Source organism: Entelurus aequoreus, linkage group LG16, assembly GCF_033978785.1.
Source record: "Entelurus aequoreus isolate RoL-2023_Sb linkage group LG16, RoL_Eaeq_v1.1, whole genome shotgun sequence".
In the NCBI taxonomy this organism is placed as follows: domain Eukaryota; kingdom Metazoa; phylum Chordata; class Actinopteri; order Syngnathiformes; family Syngnathidae; genus Entelurus; species Entelurus aequoreus.
In genome coordinates this window covers 48446717-48468145 of record NC_084746.1, presented here as the reverse complement: position 1 = coordinate 48468145, position 21429 = coordinate 48446717, and the positions used below count along the sequence as shown (strand labels likewise).

The 21429-nt window shown below is 39.8% G+C and overlaps 1 protein-coding gene across 3 annotated transcripts in view; it reads left to right on the top strand.

Annotated features, from left to right (window-relative positions):
• Window positions 1-21429, top strand: part of atp1a2a (ATPase Na+/K+ transporting subunit alpha 2a) — a 180544-nt gene that overhangs the window by 58132 nt on the left and 100983 nt on the right. For 2 of the 3 annotated variants that reach the window (XM_062023159.1, XM_062023160.1), the window contains 2 exons: window positions 11429-11563; window positions 14063-14142. In XM_062023159.1, the coding sequence (XP_061879143.1) occupies window positions 11429-11563; window positions 14063-14142 (215 nt within the window). Of the gene's footprint in view, window positions 1-11428; window positions 11564-14062; window positions 14143-21429 lie in introns of those variants that run through there. The other variant, XM_062023161.1, reaches the window with a different exon arrangement.

Below are 21429 nucleotides of genomic sequence, written 5' to 3'. Positions count from 1 at the left end.
GAGAAATGTTGTTCTTAAACTGTTCGACAATTTGCTCACGCATTTGTTGACAAAGTGGTTACCCTCGCCCCATCCTTGTTTGTGAATGACTGAGCATTTCATGGAAGCTGCTTTTATACCCAATCATGGCACCCACCTGTTCCCAATTTGCCTGTTCACCTGTGGGATGTTCCAAATAAGTGTTTGACGAGCACTCCTCAACTTTCTCAGTCTTTTTTGCCACTTGTGCCAGCTTTTTTTTAAACATGTTGCGGGCATCAAATTCCAAATGAGCTAATATTTGCATAAAATAACAAAGTTTTCCAGTTCGGACGTTGATAAATGGCTTTTGCTTTGAATAGGAGAGTTTTAACTTGCACTTACAGATGTAACGACCAACTGTAGTTGCTGACAGTGGTTTTCTGAAGTGTTCCTGAGCCCATGTGGTGATATCCTTTACACACTGATGTCGCTTTTCGATGCAGTACCGTCTGATGGATCGAAAGTCACGGGCATTCAATGTTACGTTCAGTGATTTCTCCAGATTCTCTGAACCCTTTTGATGATATTGCGGAGCGTGGATGGTGAAATCCCTAAATTCCTTGCAATAGCTCGTTGAGAAATGTTGTTCTTAAACTGTTCGACAATTTGCTCACGCATTTGTTCCCAAAGTGGTGACCCTCGCCCCATCCTTGTTTGTGAATGACTGAGCATTTCATGCCAACCATGGCACCCACCTGTTCCCAATTAGCCTGCTCACCTGTGGGATGTTCCAAATAAGTGTTTGATGGGCATTCCTCAACCTTCTCAGTCTTTTTTGCCACTTGTGCCAGCTTTTTTTAAACATGTTGCGGGCATCAAATTCCAAATGAGCTAATATTTGCATAAAATAACAACGTTTTCCAGTTCGAACGTAAAGTAGCTTGTCTTTGCAGTCTATTCAATTGAATATAGGTCGAAAAAGGATTTGCAAATCATTGTATTCTGTTTTTATTTATGATTTACACAAGGTGCCAACTTCATTGGTTTTGGGTTTTGTATATGGAAAATATAATAATACAGTACAGTCCAGTACTTGCAAATGACAGAATTGTAAGAAAACAAGATAACAACTGGACAACACAGCTCAGTGTTGAATGTTAAATACATTTATTTTTAACAATTAGGAATTATTAACCCATTTAAGTGCTGTTGAGTGCCGGTATTTATTCCCAGGTACTTATAATTGGTACCGTGGGAATTCCAACGTGAAAGGTAAATTCCTATGCCTGACTCCCAAAGGCAATTGGAGCGCTGATGCTTTGTCTAACTGCGAGACATGTTTACCAACAGTAGAATAGTATCAAATTATGCTACATCCGATTATGATGCCATTATAAATATTGTTGGAAAATGAGTCCTTTCAAAGACCGTGAACAATGGCTCCGGCGGCTCTCGTGCGGCGCTGTGAGCACTACAGGTGTACGCAGCCAATTAAAAAGACATTTTAACGGCGTGCTTTTACACTTGGTCGACACTTGAATGTAAGCATCAGCTGGGAGCGATTATGCAGCAGAACGACTCTTAACAGAAGTCTATTATTAGGCTCTAAATAGCACTTTAATGGAGTCGGCCGAGTGGGCTTTAATTGCTTTACATAATGCTGTAGCATCACTTCCTTCAATAACATGTCTTCTTATACGTGCGTAATAGGCTTAGTGGAGAATAGGAATGAATTATGTTGTCAGGGCACGAAAAGGCAAGACCCTGGTGACTTTACATGCACAACTGTGTAATAATACTTTTGAGAATTGTGACCGAATAACAAATAAAGCCTAAAAAAAATGAATAAAACATTGAGGAAATTCAATCAATCTATCAATTAATCAAAGTTTATTTATATAGCCCTAAATCACAAGTGTCTCAAAGGGCTGCACAAGCCACAACGACATCCTCGGCTCAGATCCCACATCAGGGCAAGGAAAAACTCAACCCGATGGGACAATGAGAAACCTTGGAGAGGACCGCAGATGTGGGTGAACCCCCATCTAGGGGAGACCGGTGCAATGGACGTCAAGAGGGTCTAGCATAATATTGTGAAAGTCCAGTCCATTGTGGATCTAACATAACAGTGAGAGTCCAGTCCATAGTGGATCTAACATAATAGTGTGAGAGTCCAGTCCATAGTGGATTTAACATAATAGTGTGAGAGACCAGTCCATAGTGGACCTAACATACTAGTGAGAGTCCAGTCCATAGTGGATCTAACATAATAGTCAGAGTCCAGTCCATAGTGGATCTAACATAATAGTGAGAGTCCAGTGAGTCCATAGTGGATCTAACATAATAGTGTGAGAGTCCAGTCCATAGTGGATCTAACATAATAGTGAGAGTCCAGTCCATAGTGGATCTAACATAATAGTGTGAGAGTCCAGTCCATAGTGGATCTAACATAATAGTGAGAGTCCAGTCCATAGTGGATCTAACATAATAGTGTGAGAGTCCAGTCCATAGTGGATCTAACATAATAGTGTGAGAGTCCAGTCCATAGTGGATCTAACATAATAGTGTGAGAGTCCAGTCCATAGTGGATCTAACATAATAGTGAGAGTCCAGTCCATAGTGGATCTAACATAATAGTGTGAGAGTCCAGTCCATAGTGGATCTAACATAATAGTGTGAGACTCCAGTCCATAGTGGATCTAACATAATAGTGAGAGTCCAGTCCATAGTGGATCTAACATAATAGTGTGAGAGTCCAGTCTATAGTGGATCTAACATAATAGTGTGAGAGTCCAGTCCATAGTGGATCTAACATAATAGTGAGAGAGTCCAGTCCATAGTGGATCTAACATAATAGTGAGAGTCCAGTCCATAGTGGATCTAACATACTAGTGAGAGTCCAGTCCATAGTGGATCTAACATAATAGTGAGAGTCCAGTCCATAGTGGATCTAACATAATAGTGAGAGTCCAGTCCATAGTGGATCTAACATAATAGTGTGAGAGTCCAGTCCATAGTGGATCTTACATAATAGTGAGAGTCCAGTCCATAGTGGATCTAACATGATAGTGTGAGAGTCCAGTCCATAGTGGATCTAACATAATAGTGAGAGTCCAGTCCATAGTGGATCTAACATAATAGTGTGAGATTCCAGTCCATAGTGGATCTAACATAATAGTGAGAGTCCAGTCCATAGTGGATCTAACATAATAGTGTGAGATTCCAGTCCATAGTGGATCTAACATAATAGTGAGAGTCCAGTCCATAGTGGGGCCAGCAGGAGACCATCCCGAGCGGAGACGGGTCAGCAGCGCAGAGATGTCCCCAACCGATGCACAGGCGAGCGGTCCACCCCGGGTCCCGACTCTGGACAGCCAGCACTTCATCCATGGCCACCGGACCTGTGCCCCCCCCCCCCCCTCCACAAAGGAGAGGGGGGCAGAGCAGAAAAGAAAAGAAACAGCAGATCAACTGGTCTAAAAAAAGGGGGGGGGGGGATTTAAAGGCTAGAGTATACAAATGAGTTTTAAGATGAGACTTAAATGCTTCTACTGAGGTAGCATCTCTAACTGTTACCGGGAGGGCATTCCAGAGTATTGGAGCCCGAATAGAAAACGCTCTATAGCCCGCAGACTTTTTTTGGGCTCTGGGAATCACTAATAAGCCGGAGTTCTTTGAACGCAGATTTCTTGCCGGGACATATGGTACAATACAATCGGCATGATAGGATGGAGCTAGACCGTGTAGTATTTTATACGTAAATTCTGAATAATAATGCAAAATGGTAGTATACACTAGCATAGCAATGTAGTGCTATAACGTTCCATTTTAGCGGCAACATAATTTTAAGTTAATAATAATAATAATAATAATAATAATTAGCTTTATTGTCTCCGAGGAGAAATGTGTCTTGGACATCCAGACACAGTGTTTTACATACATACATACATACATACATACATACATACATACATACAGTTCATCCGACAATACAGTGAGGACAGTAAACAGTACGCAGGTACAGTCGTGGTCAAAAGTGTACATACACTTGTAAAGAACATAATGTCATGGCTGTCTTGAGTTTCCAATCATTTCTACAACTCTTTATTTTTTAATCTGACCACAGAACTTTCCTCCTAAAGGTCTTATCTTTGTCCATGTGATGTCAGATGACACACATATTGAGCTGTTTGGCCACAATACCCAGCAATATGTTTGGAGGAGAAAGGGTGAGGCCTTTAATCCCAGGAACACCAATTCCTACCGTCAAGCATGGTGGTGGTAGTATTATGCTCAGGGCCTGTTTTGCTGCCAATGGAACTGGTGCTTTACAGAGAGTAAATGGGACTATGAAAAAGGAGGATTACCTCCAAATTCTTCAGGAAAACCTAAAATCATCAGCCCGGAGGTTGGTCTTGGGCGTAGTTGGGACAATGACCCCAAACACACGTCAAAAGTGGTAAAGGAATGGCTAAATCAGGCTAGAATGAAGGTTTTACAATGGCCTGACTTAAATGTGTGGACAATGCTGAAGAAACAAGTCCATGTCAAAAAACCCAACAAATTTAGCTGAACTGCACCACTTTTGTCAAGAGGAGTGGTCAAAAATTCAACCAGGCTACCAAAAGCGCCTTATTGCAGGTAAACTTGCCAAGGGACATGTAAGCAAATATTAACATTGCTGTATGTATACTTTTGACCCAGCACATTTGCTCACATTTCAGTAGACCCATAATAAATTCATAAAACAACCAAACTTCATGAATGTTTTTTGTGACCAACAAGTATGTGCTCCAATCACTCTATCACAAAAAAAAAAAAAGAGTTGTAGAAATGATTGGAAACTCAAAACAGCCATGACATGATGTCCTTCACAAGTGTATGTCAACTTTTGCCCACGACTGTACGTATCAGTTAGTTATGAGATTGCACTCCTTATTATTGCATCCGGTTATTAAAGTACTTTTCTGTAGTTAAGTGTTAAGACTTAGCCTATTTGCAGAATAAAATGATGAAACTTAACATCTTCCAGGTCTGCAGCTGGCTTACAGTAGGAGAATCTTTGCTTTAAGATGTGTAGCAAAGCCTCGTAGCTCGGGGCGGGTCAGTGGCACCTAAATGTCCATGAAAAAGGACTTGCAAACCAGTGTCGCCATGTGCACCCCCCCCCCCACCCCCCCACCCCAAACATCTAAAAGCATTGAGACGGAATTTCTTTCATCTGTTTATTCATTCATGGGAAAACAAGGACAAATCTCGGCAAGCATGCATGCGTCCTTGTTGTGCTGCTGTTCATGAATGAATAAACAGCGACCAAAAGTCATCTGCTGTCGCGCTTTGACCCCCTTCCGTGCACCCCCCCCCCCCCCCGCCCCGCGCTCTCATTTTCTATGTTGTATGTGAGCTCCAACAGGCCCGGCGCACATTTGGATGCATTGTTGTGTTTGGAGATGCTAAGATGTGCAATCGCATATGTTTGCAGCTGAAAATATTGTTCACAGGTTGTAAACAAGACAAAACACTCGGCGAGAGCGCCGACCTCCGCCAAGGCTTTTATCTTTATTCTCAATGACTAATAATTCAATTCAAACAACTTTGTTAATCCCTCGAGGGGCAATTAAATTGGAGCAGCACACTGCAAAAAGTCAGTGTTCAAAAACAAGAAAAAAAATTACAAAAATGAGGGGTATTTTATTTGAATTAAGCAAAATTATCTGCCAATAGAACAAGAAAATTCGGCTTGTCAGGACTAACCAAAACAAGTAAAATTAGTTAACTTCAATGAACCCAAAAATACCTTCAAATAAGTATATTCTCACTAATAACAAGTGCACTTTTCTTGGTAGAAAAAATTAATGAGACCTTTTTGCTCAATATGTGGAAAAATATAAAGGCCTACTGAAAGCCACTACTAGCGACCACGCAGTCTGATAGTTTATACATCAATGATGAAATCTTAACATTGAAACACATGCCAATACGGCCGGGTTAACTTATAAAGTGACATTTTAAAATTCCCGCCACACTTCCGGTTGAAAAACTCCTTTGGATATGATTTATGCGCGTGACGTCACAAAATCCACGGAAGTGGTTGTACCTCATCGACCCGATACAAAAACCTCTTGTTTTCTTCGACATAATTCCACAGTATTCTGGACATCTGTGTTGGTGAATCTTTTGCAATTTGTTTAATGAACAATGGAGGCTGCAAAGAAGAACGTTGTAGGTGGGATCGATCGGTGTATTAGCGGCTAAGTACAATACTTACAGCAACACAACAAGGACTACTTACTACGCCTAGCCGATGCTTGCCGCCAAACCCACGAATGAAGTCCTTCGTCGCGCCGTCGATCGCTGGAACGCAGGTGAGCACGGCTGTTGATGGGAAGATGAGGGCTGGCTGGCGTAGGTGGAGCGCTAATGTTTTATCATAGTTCTGTGAGGTCCGGTTGCTAAGTTGCTAAATTAGCCTTAGCGTCGTTAGCAACAGCATAGTTAAGCCTTACCAGGCTGAAAATTTTTAACCGTGTAGTTACATGTACATGGTTTAATAGTATTGTTGATCTTCTGTCTATCCTTCCAGTCAGGGGTTTATTTCTTTTGTTTCTATCTTCATTTGAGAACGATGCTATCACGTTAGCTCAGTAGCTAAGTGTGTCACCGATGTATTGTCGTGGAGATAAAAGTCACTTTAAATGTCCATTTCGCGTGCTCGACTCTCATTTTCAAGAGGATATAGTATCCGAGGTGGTTTAAAATACAAATCCGTGATCCACAATAGAAAAAGGAGAGAGTGTGGAATCCAATGAGCCAGCTTGTACCTAAGTTACAGTCCGAACGAAAAAAGATACGTCCATCACTGCCTCTCGAGTCCTTCACTGTAACGTTCCTCATCTACGAATCTTTCATCCTCGCTCAAATTAATGGGGTAATCGTCACTTTCTCGGTCCGAATCTCTCTCGCTCCATTGTAAACAACGGGGAATTGTGAGGAATACTAGCTCCTGTGACGTCACGCTACTTCCGGTACAGGCAAGGCTTTTTTTTATCAGCGAGCAAAAGTTGCAAACTTTATCGTCGATTTTCTCTACTAAATCCTTTCAGCAAAAATATGGCAATATCGCGAAATGATCAAGTATGACACATAGAATGGATCTGCTATTCCCGTTTAAATTAAAAAAATTCATTTCAGTAGGCCTTTAAGTAAATGCTAGTGTCATTATCTTGACATAATGATATGTGCTCGGCATCATGATTTTTTTTGTCATGCTTGAAGTAAGAAGTTATTACTTTAAAAAAGTAGTTTTATACTTGTGAGTGTTGATGACACAGCTTTGCATCAGGTGATATTCCAGTTTCAAGCATGTTTTACTCAATATAGGTCATCAAATCTCGGCAACAAGCTGTAATATCTTACTGAGATCATTTAGCACCAAAACACTTAAAACAAGTAAAAAACACTAACATAAAATCTGCTTAGTGAGAAGAATGATCTTATCAGACAGAAAATAAGCAAATATCACCCTTATTTGAGATATTTAATCTTACTTAGATTTCAGTTTTTGCAGCGCGGGTTGTCGTGGTTCACAAAGCCTACATGGCTCACAATAAAATAAAAAGTCAATAAATACATAAACAATACAGCACTCTGAAAAATGTAAAAGTTTAAGAGTCTTAGTGCAGAGGGGACGAATGATTTGGAAAAGGGATTTAGGTATAGTATGGGGAACGCATATTCACCATTAATTAGTTGCTTATTAACATGCAAATTAGTAACATTGGCTCTTAACTAGTCATTATTAAGTACTTATTAATGCCTTATTCTGCATGGCCTTATTATACAACCAGTAAGCCATTAACTAAGAGTCTTCCCTCAATAACCTCGGAATTATTGCTTATTAGTAGAGATGTCCGATAATGGCCTTTTTGCCGATATTCCGATATTGTCCAACTCTTAATTACCGATTCCGATATCAACCGATACCGATATATACAGTCGTGGAATTAACACATTATTATGCCTAATTTTGTTGTGATGCCCCGCTGGATGCATTAAACCAGTGGTCCCCAACCTTTTTGTAGCTGCGGACCGGTCAACGCTTGAAAATTTGTCCCACGGACCGGTGGGGGGGTGTATTTAAAAAAAAAAAAAAAAAAAAAAATTATTTTTTTTTTTTTTTTTTTTTTACATAAATAAATACAATCATGTGTGCTTACGGACTGTATCCCTGCAGGCTGTATTGATCTATATTGATATAGAATGTATATATTGTGTTTTTTATGTTGATTTCATAAAAAAATAAAATAAAATTTAAATTCTTGTGCGGCCCTGTACCAAAAGTTGGGGACCACTGCATTAAACAATTTAACAAGGTTTTCCAAAATAAATCAACTCAAGTTATGGAAAAAATGCCAACATGGCACTGCCATATTTACTATTGAAGTCATCCATCCATCCCATCCATCCATCTTCTTCCGCTTATCCGAAGTCGGGTCGCGGGGGCAGCAGCCTAAGCAGGGAAACCCAGACTTCCCTCTCCCCAGCCACTTCGTCCAGCTCTTCCCGGGGGATCCCGAGGCGTTCCCAGGCCAGCCGGGAGACATAGTCTTCCCAACGTGTCCTGGGTCTTTTCCCCGTGGCCTCCTACCGGTCGGATGTGCCCTAAACACCTCTCTAGGGAGGCGTTCGGGTGGCATCCTGACCAGATGCCCGAACCACCACAACTGGCTCCTCTCGATGTGGACTATTGAAGTCACAAAGTGCATTATTTTTTTTTTTTACATGCCTCAAAACAGCAGCTTGGAATTTGGGACATGCTCTCCCTGAGATAATCCTGATACCCACTACAACTATGGGAAATACTATACTTTGACTTTCACAAAGTGCATTATTTTTTGTAAACATGCCTCAAAACAACAGCTACAAAAACAATGAAGGCACACAGCTTCAGTCCAGAGTATACTAGAGTGATAAAGTAAACAATAACATAGTCCTCTTTTAGTGCAAGACTGTGTGGTACTACTTCCTCGTCTCCGTCTCCGTCTCGCTCTTCCTCGCGCGTACTCGTCATCCCCCAACGACTCCAACTTCTCCAGCCCCCTCCTTCTCGGCTGCTGCCCTTTTACACAGTGACAGGTGATTAGCAAAACGCGCCCAGGTGGGCCATGTACGCACCTGTCGCCAATCTCGGAGCCGGCCTCTCTGCAGGTCCGCAGGCCACGCCTCCTCACAGCATCGTATTCAAAAAAGACTCGAGACTGTAATTCTTATGTACATGTGATTTTTTCAGTTTTTTTTATTTTCAATAAATTAGCAAAATAAATTTAAAAAAAATCATTTTCACATTGTCATAATGGGGTATTTTGTGTAGAATTTTGAGGACAAAAATGAATGTATTCCATTTTGGAATAAGGCTGTATGTGGGGGAAAAAAGTGAATACTCGCCGGATGCACTGTACCTACTCAGTGGCCTAGAGCAGTGGTTCTCAAATGGGGGTACGCGTACCCCTGGGGGTACTTGAAGGTATGCCAAGGGGTACGTGAGATTTTTTTTTAATATTCTAAAAATAGCAACAATTCAAAAATCCTTTATAAATATATTTATTGAATAATGCTTCAACAAAATAAATGTTTAGAATGAAGTTCATGAATCCAGATGGATCTCTATTACAATCCCCAAAGAGGGCACTTTAACTATGTGTAGAAATCTTTATTTAGGGACCGAGTCCCTTTGGGACAGAGGACCCTATTGAATTTCTAGCGTTTTATTATTATACCGCCGCCTCTTTGAGCTGTAATTTGACCCCCTTAACATGCTTCAAAACTCACCAAATTGGACACACACATCAGGACGGGCGAACATTGCGATCTAATCAAAAAACCAAACTCCAAAACTCAAAATTGCGCTCTAGCGCCCCCTAGGAAGAAACCACAGACAAAACTGCCTGTAACTCCCAGTAGGAATGTCATAGAGACATGAAACAAAAACTTTTATGTAGGTCTCACTTAGACCTATATTTCATACACTGACAACCCTCCAGCAAAAATCAACAGGAAGTTGGCAATTCCCCCTTCAAAACAAATGTTGTGTTAAAACAGTCACCTTTTTTCAAATATTATCTCCTCTGAGCGCGTTTGTCGTGTCGGCTTTAAATTAGCACAGGCGGGAGATTGAACCCTTCTGATTAAAAGTTGATGAAAGAGTTTCAATTACTGCTCCAGTTTGGATTTTACGAGCCCTCAAAGTCGGTCCCGTCCATCGCTGCTTGCAGCTTTGATTATAATTGAATCACTTGTTTATTTTTCAACAAGTTTTGAGTTATTTTTATATCTATTTTTTCCAAATAGTTCAAGAAAAACCACTACAAATGAGCAATATTTTGCACTGTTATACAATTGAATAAATCAGAAACTGATGACATAGTGCTGTATTTTACTTTTTAAAAAAAATGCTTTGCTCTGATTAGGGGGTACTTGAATGAAAAAAATGTTCATCACTGAAAAAAGGTTGAGAACCACTGGCCTAGAGGTTAGAGTGTCCTCCCTGAGATCGGTAGGTTGTGAGTTCAAACCCCGGCCGAGTCATACCAAAGACTATAAAAATGGGACCCATTACCTCCCTGCTTGGCACTCAGCATCAAGGGTTGGAATTGGGGGTTGAACCACCAAAAATTATTCCCGGGTGCGGCCACCGCTGCTGCTCACTGCTCCCCTCACCTCCCAGGGGGTGATCAAGGGTGATGGGTCAAAATGCAGAGAATAATTTCGCCACACCTAGTGGGTGTGTGTGTGACAATCATTGGTACTTTAACTTTAAGTACAATTACAAAGGGGGCCAACTTCCCTTGTGTTATTTAGCCCCATTTAAAGGGATGCATTTAAAATATTTGCACCATTATGTAACAATGCATGTTTTAACCCACATTTAATCGCAGCATCTTTGCAAGAACACCTAGATCAGAATATTTTCATCACAAACTGTGAATAGGTTGAACAAAAAGCAACCGTGGATGAAAGCCATCATGAAATATAAAGAAATAAAAAAAAAATACCTTAAGGTGAAGGTCCACACGTACTCTTAGCAGAACATTTGCTATTATTTATGTCCACGGTGCTGTAGAACTCCAAGAGCGATGGTGTGTCTTGGCGACAACTGTTGTTATGCAGATGTTGCGGAGCTTGCTGCATTATTAATGAGAGCCAAAATGGAAGCCAACAATGCTCTCTGGGGTGCAACTTTAATCAATTAAATACCACATGGAGGGGAAAGCTTTGACTGTACTGTGACAAACACAACTCTCCTCTCTTGCTGAGCTACTGTGCTAATGTCCTCCATTATTTGTGTGTGTGTGCGTGTGTGTGTGTGTGTGTGTGCGTGTGTGTGTGTGTGTGTGTGTGTGTGTGTGTGTGTGTGTGTGTGTGTGTGTGTGTGTGTGTGTGTGTGTGTGTGCGTGTGTGTGTCCTCCAGAGGGAGACAGCAGGCGACGCATCCGAGTCGGCGTTGCTGAAATGCATTGAGCTGTGTAGCGGGAGCGTGCGAGACATGAGAGCCAGGAACACCAAAGTGGCAGAAATACCTTTCAACTCCACTAACAAGTACCAGGTACTACAAAGTGTCCCATATTACAGTACAGTTAAGTTCCAGGTACTACAAACTGTCCCGTATTACAGTACAGTCAAGTGCCAGGTACTACAAACAGTCCCGTATTAGAGTACAGTCAAGTACCAGGTACTACAAACAGTCCCGTATTAGAGTACAGTCAAGTACCAGGTACTATAAACTGTCCCGTATTAGAGTACAGTCAAGTACCAGGTACTACAAACTGTCTCGTATTGCAGTCAAGTACCAGGTGCTACAAACTGGCTCGTATTACAGTAGTTAGGTATCAGGTACTACAAACTATCCCGTATTAGAGGACAGTCAAGTACCAGGTACTACAAAATGTCCCGTATTAGAGTACAGTCAAGGACCAGGTACTACAAACTGTCCCATATTAGAGTACAGTCAAGTACCAGGTACTACAAACTGTCCCGAATTACAGTATAGTCAAGTACCAGGTACTACAAACTGTCCCGTATTACAGTACAGTCAAGTATCAAGTACTACAAATTGTCCCGAAAACAGTACAGTCAAGCACCAGGTACTATAAACTGTCCCGTATTAGAGTACAGTCAAGTACCAGGTACTACAAACTGTCCCAATATTAGAGTACAGTCAAGTACCAGGTACTACAAGCTGTCTCGTATTACAGTACAGTCAAGTACCAGGTACTACAAACTATTCCGTACTAGAGAACAGTCAAGTACCAGGTAATACAAAGTGTCCCATATTAGAGTACAGTCAAGTACCAGGTACTACAAACTGTCTCGTATTACAGTACAGTCAAGTACCAGGTACTGCAACATAGCAGCAATTCTGTCCCATATTATAGTCAAATACCAGGTACTACAAACTGTCCCATTTTACAGTACAGTCAAGCACCAGGTACTACAAACTGTCCGGTATTACTGTATAGTCAAAAACCAGGTACTGCAACGTAGCAATAATTCTGTCCCATATTACAGTCAAGTACCAGGTACTACAAACTGTCCCGTAAAGCAGTTCAGTCAAGTACCATGTACTACAAACTGTCCCAAATTACAGTATAGTCAAGTACCAGATACTACAAACTGTCCCAATAATAGAGTACAGTCAAGTACCAGGTACTACAAACTGTCCCGTATTAGAGTACAGTCAAGTACCAGGTACTACAAACTGTCCCATATATATATGTATATATGTATATATATATATATATGTATATATATATATATGTATATATGTATATATGTATATATATGTATATATATATATATATATATATATATATATATATATATATATATATATATATATATATATATATATATATATATATATGTATATATATATATATGTATATATATATATATGTATATATATATGTATATATATATGTATATATATATGTATATATATATATGTATATATGTATATATATATGTATATATATATATATGTGTTTATATATATATATATATATATATATATATATATATATATATATATATATATATATATATATATATGTGTGTATATATATATAAATATATATATTCATATATTCATATTGTACATATTATAATAATATAATGGATATATAATGATTAATTATTATAATTAGATATTAAGAGTATGTGAAAGTTGAACTCCTACCTTGTTTACTTCCGTGATGGCATCTTTAAAGCTTTGTAATCAATCAAAAATATCAAGCAGCTAAAAGTCAAACATGGATAAGTGTGGAGAGAGTGTTTTGCATTTTTCCCATCATGCCTTGCAATGGATTTAACTAAATAGGTGTAATTTCGAATGTTTTTTATTTTAATGGGTGATGTGTTTTTTTTAAATAGTATCCACGAAGTGCAGTGAGCATGTTGTTATGTGTGACCATGTGTGTGGCTGACTAAGAAAGGTTGTTTAGATTGGGTCACAATGTAAATGCTGTACTTGTAATGTCAAGAAAGTACACATTTTACAGTCACTGACCTGAGTTTCCCACATTGTCCACAAGATGGTGACACTTTGCCACCTGTCAGACCCCTGGCTATTTACATTTAATATGAAAGCACGGCCAGGTTGCTCATTTAAACTGAACTCAAGCCGTCGTCTGGCGGGGCCAAACTGAAGATGCCGGCAGGCCGCATTTGGCCCGCGGGCCCGGGTTTGGACACCCTTGGTTTAGATGGACTCCATTTATGGTCACAATTCATTTAATCGAAAGGTTGCTGAATAAAATGCGACCATGGTCTATGCCTCTTTAAGTGGACTCACAGGCACGAGCAGTCGATTTAAGTGAAACCCTTCCTTCCCACTTTAAATGAACTTCAATAGATGTAATTATTTCTCCCTGTGCTCTTCCCAGTGTCTCCTAGAGTAAATAAATTACAGTTGTAAACATTTAACTTGTTTAATTACGTATTAAATCGACTTTATGTTTATTCTATAAACCCCCATACTGTTATTTTTGATTGATTGATCTTCTCACTGGATCCCATCTAATTGTCATCTTCTTTTTCCTCCGAGCTCTCCGTCCACGAAGTGGAGGACAATCCTGCCGGTCACATTCTGGTAATGAAGGGAGCGCCAGAGAGAATCCTGGACAGGTTGGTTCATCAATAATAGATCAATGAAGGCCCATAGGCCGCAGAGCAGAGAGGATTTAGCTGGCGGCTGTCCTCTACTTTATTCTGTGTAATGGCCAGCAGGGGGCAAAGTCCTGTTGGAAATGGAACCACTTCTTTCTTGATTTACGACGTCAATAATAACCCTTTGCTGTTAAAATGTTTTGGCTTGAATCGCTATCCATCATGTTGATTTGATGAATCGCAGGCCGGTTCAGGCTAGATTAGACGATCGACAACCTCCTGTTTCCCATGCATCCATGCAGTAGATTTGGTGTTACCTGTTCGCCTTTGCTCACTAACACATTATAACGGGACTGCCTATGAATGTGGTTTGTTGTCACAACCACGTTCAGAAGATGGCATCGAAACTTGGGGTCTCGTCTATAAAGCAGGGAAAAAAAGTTGTCTACGTTTTTTCATGCAAAATGTCATATTTATCGGACTATAAGGTGCTCTTAATATCATTTAATTTTCTCAAAAATCGACAGTGCGCCTTATAACCCGGTGCGCATAATGTACGCATTCATTCCGGTTGTGCCTACAGACCTCGAAACAATTTTACTTGGTCCATCGTGCAATGATAAGTGTGAGCAGTAGATGGCACTCACACATAAGAGATACGAGTGGACTGTTAGCTGACAGCTCCTGTTTCATTGAGAATATAGAATATTACACACAGCGCTCAAAAATAATTTTGATCAGTAATTGGGAAGGAGTAGGACAAACTAGCAGTAAAATGTATCATTTTTAACCAACTATTGGGTCAAGGAGAGCTAAATTGCGCAACCCAATAGTTGGGTTTGGAATAACCCAAAATTGTAGTGAGCATAACTCAGCTTTTGTGTTAAATGAATTCAACCCAGTTCAGAATCAACCAACTCAACCCAACTGGGTTATGAATCAACCAACATTGAGTTAGCACAACTCAACTTTTGGGTTTAAATAATTCAACCCAATAGTTTGGTTGGGAATAACCCAACATTAAGTTATCATAACTCAACTTTTTGGTTAAATAATTCAATGCAAAAGTTGGGTTGAAGAAATTAACCCAAAATGTTGAGTTGAAATAACTCAAATAAGGGGTTTGTCCTTTTCTGAACTAGCAGTTGGGTTCAAATTGGGTTATTTATCGGACTATAAGGTGCACTTAATATCGTTTCATTTTCTCAAAAATCGACAGTGCGCCTTATAACCCGGTGCGCATAATGTACGCATTGATTCTGGTTGTGCCTACAGACCTCAAAACAATTTTACTTGGTCCATCGTGCAATTGTAAGTGTGAGCAGTAGATGGCACTCACACATAAGAGATACGAGTGGACTGTTACCTGACAGCCCCTGTTCAATAAATGACGCCAGCAAGTACAGTACAAGCAAGCAACGCCAAAACTTTGGTGTTCCATTGAGAATATAGAATATTACACACGGCGCTCAAAAATCTGTCAAAATGTTTGTTTTTTGTAATTTAACGGGACAAGCGGTAGAAAATGGATGGATGGATGGATAGTTTTTATTTACGTCCAGCCTCAGATATTCTTATCCATTGCATCATATTTGCATACATAATACATATATCGTCTGCCCTAAGCCTGCTCAGTGGCCTTGTGGTTAGAGTGTCCGCCCTGAGATCGGTAGGTCGTGAGTTCAAACCCCGGCCGAGTCATACCAAAGACGATAAAAACGGGACACATTACCTCCCTGCTTGGCACTCAGCATCAAGCGTTGGAATTGGGGGTTAAATCACCTAAGATGATTTCCGGGCGCAGCCACCGCTGCTGCTCACTGCTCCCCTCACCTCCCAGGGGGTGAACATGGGGATGGGTCAAATGCAGAGGATAATCTCACCACACCTAGTGTGTGTGTGACAATCATTGGTACTTTAACTTTAACTTTAAATGTCAAAATAATATTTTTTTGTTTATATCCCAACGATGTCACACCCCCCCCCCCAAAAAAGAGAAAAAACTAAAGAAATCCCAAAAAATTATTTAAATAAAAAAATAAAATAAAAAAAAGAATATGAACAGATAGTAAATAAATACACTACCGTTCAAAAGTTTGGGGTCACATTGAAATGTCCTTATTTTTGAAGGAAAAGCACTGTACTTTTCAATGAAGATAACTTTAAACTAGTCTTAACTTGAAAGAAATACACTCTATACATTGCTAATGTGGTAAATGACTATTCTAGCTGCAAATGTCTGGTTTTTGGTGCAATTACCACATAGGTGTATAGAGGCCCATTTCCAGCAACTATCACTCCAGTGTTCTAATGGTACAATGTGTTTGCTCATTGGCTCAGAAGGCTAATTGATGATTAGAAAACCCTTGTGCAATCATGTTCACACATCTGAAAACACTTTAGCTCGTTACAGAAGCTACAAAACTGACCTTCCTTTGAGCAGATTGAGTTTCTGGAGCATCACATTTGTGGGGTCAATTAAACGCTCAAAATGGCCAGAAAAAGAGAACTTTCATCTGAAACTCGACAGTCTATTCTTGTTCTTCGAAATGAAGGCTATTCCACAAAATTGTTTGGGTGACCCCAAACTTTTGAACGGTAGTGTACATCGAAAAAACTATAAACATATAGGGAGTGATTTTTCTTACACATTACAATCACCAATTCGAGAAAATAAAATCAGGCCTTTGGGGCGTGACATAATCGCTACTGAGCTAACGTGATAGCATCTGGTTCCAATGCAGATAGAAACAAAATAAATAAATCCCTGACTGGAAGGATAGACAGAAGATCAACAATACTATTAAACCATGGACATGTGACTACACGGTTAGTAATTCTCAGCCTGGCAAAGCTTAACAATGCTGTTGCTAACGACGCTGAAGCTAACTTAGCAACTTAGCAACCGGACCTCACAGAGCTATGATAAAAACATTAGCGCTCCACCTACGCCAGCCAGCCCTCATCTGCTCATCAACACCCGTGCTCACCTGCGTTCCAGCGATCGACGGCGCGACGAAGGACTTCACCCGATCACAGATGCGGTGGCGGCTAGCATCGGCGAGCGCGTCTGCTATCCAAGTAAGTACTCCTTGATGTGTTGCTACAGCCAGCCGCTAATACACCGATCCCACCTACAGCTTTCTTCTTTGCAGTCTCCATTGTTCATTAAACAAATTGCAAAAGATTCACCAACACAGATGTCCAGAATACTGGGGAATTGTTCGATGAAAACAGAGCTTTTTGTATGGTGACACATCGGGTACGAATACTTCCGTTGCCGTCGTGACGTCACGCGCATACGTCACATCCAAAGGAGTTTTTCAACCGGAAGTTTAGCGGGAAATTTAAAATTGCACTTTTTAAGTTAACCCGGCCGTTATTGGCATGTGTTGCAATGTTAAGATTTCATCATTGATATATAAACTGTCAGACTGCGTGGTCGGTAGTAGTGGCTTTCAGTAGGCCTTTAAAAGACTCTGTTTTCCATGCCAAGTGGTAACTGCTTCTGATTTCTCCCGGTGGGCTATGATTATATGAGAGTAGCTGGGTTTTTTATTTTATATCCTGATAATTGACCATACTGTTCAAATGTTGCATTATTTTAAGAAGAGAGTATGTTGGGTGCCCCAGGTAGATCAAAATGTCATCCGCCTAACAGGCCAATTTATACTCTCTTCTTTTAGTAATAATTCCCTTGATGTCTTCATTTTGTCTAATGGACCGAGGTAGTGGCTTCAGATATAATGCAAAGAGTAATGGTGACCATGCACAGCCCTGTCTAGACCGCCTTTCTAAGGGAAAACTATTTGATAGATATCTATTGACTTTAATCCTAGCAGTAGGATTGTTAAATGCATCTGTATGGTTTCAATATTTGTATCCTGGAGGCCAAATCTATGTAGAAGTCTGTAATGAAAATTCCAGTTGACCGAATCTAAGGCCTTTTCAGCATCTACACTTATAACAATTGCTTCAATTGTTTTTCTTTGTATTTGATCCATAATATGTAGTGTATTTCTTATATTGTCTGGTGTTTGGCGTTGATGTATAAAACCTGTTTGATAGGTAAGAACTCTTCTAATCGTGATGGAGGTAAATAGTTTATAATCTACATTGAGAACAGATATTGGCCTGTAAGATCCACTCTCAATTCTATCCTTGCCTCCCTTTGGTATAGCGGAAATAATCGCCTCCTTCCAGCTAGATGGCGTTTATGCCATTTTTTAAAGCCCAATTCAGTGTGGGCCGTAAAACAGGTATGAATTATTTTTCAAATTCCTTATACCACTCTGCCGTGTATCCGTCCGATCCTTGCGATGTACTTAATTTAAGCATACTAATTGCAACTTTGAATTCATCTTCAGTTATATCTGCAGACATTATTTGATGTTGTTCTTCATGTAGAGTAGGTCAATCTAGGGAGTTCAGGAAGCTATCAATTTGGGTTACACTCCTACTACAGACCTCGGAGTATAAGGTTTTATAAGAAATTTCAAAAGCCTCCTGAATTTCGTTTAGTTTTTTTCACTTTTGTTCTTGGATCCCTAATTTTATGAATTGTGTTTTTTTTTCTTCAGTTTCCAGGCCAATATTTTCATAGGCTTAGAGCCACTTTCATAGTGTCACTGTTTCAGAAACATTACACTTTTTATATTTCTTGTGTGGCCAAATTATTACCGTATTTTCCGCACTATAAGGCGCACCGGATTATAAGGCGCACCTTCAATGAATGGCCTATTTGAAAACTTTGTTCATATATAAGGCGCACCACATTATAAGGCGCATAGAATAGACGCTACAGTAGAGGCTGGGGTTACGTTATGCATCCCGTAGTTGCGAGACCCGTTGTGGCTCAATATTGGTCCATATATAAGGCGCACCGGATTATAAGGCGCACTGTCAGCTTTTGAGAAAATTGGAGGTTTTTAGGTGCGCCTTATAGTGCGGAAAATACGGTAATTTAATTTCTAATATTTCTAATTTCCCTTAATGTAATCTGTGCCAAATTTAATTTGTTTTCTGTTTAATTCCTTTACTTATTTTTTTTTAAGTAATCTGATTTTGTATTATTACTTGTTTTCCAATATGAAGATATTGCTCTAATTATCCCTCTTAAAACAGCCTTCAAGGTGTCCCATAACATGGGAGGTGAGACCAGTGTCATTGAACTCCAAGAAGAGACTAATTTCAGATTTAATTTGTGCCTTAAAGAATAGGTCATTCAGCAGACTTGAATTTAGTTTCCATGTATTATTTTTTGCACTCATGACAAGTATATTGGTGCATGGTCACTTAGGTCTATTGTCCCAATTTCACAAGTATATATTTTGTCTTTATCCTTCGCAAATGTTAGAAAATAATCTATTCTTGTATAAAGAGAGTGGGGAGCAGAGAAATAAGTATAATTCCTTCTGTCACGGAAAAGGTCTCGCCATATGTCAGTTAAGCCTACTTCCTCAAAAAGTGTGTTTACTTTCTTATATAGGGGCTTAGTGTTATGATTTTTTTATACTAGATGAGGCCAATTTTGGCTGTAAAGACGAAAAGACCTTTGGTTTCCGTTACCATAATACTGCTGATTTTTTGGAAGAAACTAATATCACTCCCGAGGGGTGCATAGACATTCAATAAGGTTCCCATCTATATTTCCCTTTACTAAAATAAATCTACCCTCCTTATCACCAAATTCAAATACTTTTTCAAAATGTAGCTTATTTGAGATGAGGATAGCAACTCCTCTCCTATGTCCTGATTTATATGAAGAAATAAGAAAATTAGTGAAGCCCGTTCTTCTTAGTTTTACATGCTCCTTGTCAGTCAAGTGGGTCTCCTGTAAATAGTGTTTCCCATAAACTGCCAAGATACCTGTGGCGGTGGGGGCGTGGCCATGGGCGTGGTCACCATGACATCATCGAGTAATTTGCACAATTTACTACAATGATATGATTTTCTCTAAAAAGGCTAAAAAAATGTATACTTACTAATTAATAATAACAGTTTTGTTTTAAACGTCCATCCATCCATCCATTTTACAATATAATTACACTTTATGTACATATTTATATACAGATTTGAACAATAATTTATTCACTGAAATATATTTATTAATTGTGGTTCTTACAAAAAATACATCTTATAAAAATATAAAAGCTAAAATGTCTCTTAAAGCTCTGCCCCTTTAATTAGTGCATACTAAATAATTTCACTTTAGCCTACTACTACAACCATATTATTTACCAGCAACATAAAGTGAAACAGAGGCAGAGGTGTCCTGCCACAGTCAGTAACAAATAAACATAAAACAGTAGTGGTGGTAGATAGACACAAAGCTTCATCAAACATCTGATCCGCTGAACAAAGAGCTCCAAAAATCTTGATCCTACACTTCTCTTTTGTAAAGTAAATCTGAACAGCCGATATGGGCATTTATGATTTGCCTGAGAAGCTGGACTGGCCAAAAAAAAAGCCGAAAAATCTCTTTGTGGCGGCCTTAATTCTTTCGTGGTGGAATGTGTGGGAAACACTGGAAGGTATTGCTATAATTACCCCTCTTAAAACAACCTTCAAGGTGTCCCACAACATGGGAGGTGAGACTAGTGTCATTGAACTCCAAGAAGGGACTAATTTCAGATTTTGGCTGTAAATATATATTTAAAGAGCTACGGTGTGTAGTGAAGCATGTTTAACTATTCCTCGCCCTGCAGGGATGACTCTTGTAAGAAACTTACTTTATTTGTTGCCATGGAGGCAAGGATTAGTGATTTAGAAGTAGCCCAAACACTGCCGAGGGCGGATGGACGTTAACCGCTGCTAGCTAGCCATGTCTTAAAGCACCTCTTCCTGAGGGTGTTTCAGTGTTATAACTTCACCTTTATCGCTAGTTTTTAAGCCAAAATGCGTCCGTTCTCCCTTTTCTGCCTACACACTGTGTCTGCTTGTAAGTACTCTATGATTGTGCGCTGCCGAACATGCTCGTCTGCTCGTAAACCAGCAATGACACAACGTGACGACAGCGCGGGCGCGGGGGGGTGCAGGACAGGTACGTTTCAGAGGCGATATAGTACCGAAAATGATTCATTAGTATCGCGGTACTATACTAATACCGGTATACCGTACAACCCTAATGGTCGCCATCATTTGCAATCCCCAGCAGCTGATCCTCTTGTTGCACAGACATGCTCAATTCGCCAGGTTTAGTCGCAAACGGGTCGCGGATACCATTAATTCGCAGTTCGTATATATTTTTTGGTTGGGAAGTTGCGCCCAAACTTGTAACAGGACAGACAGGTGGTCGCCAGAGTG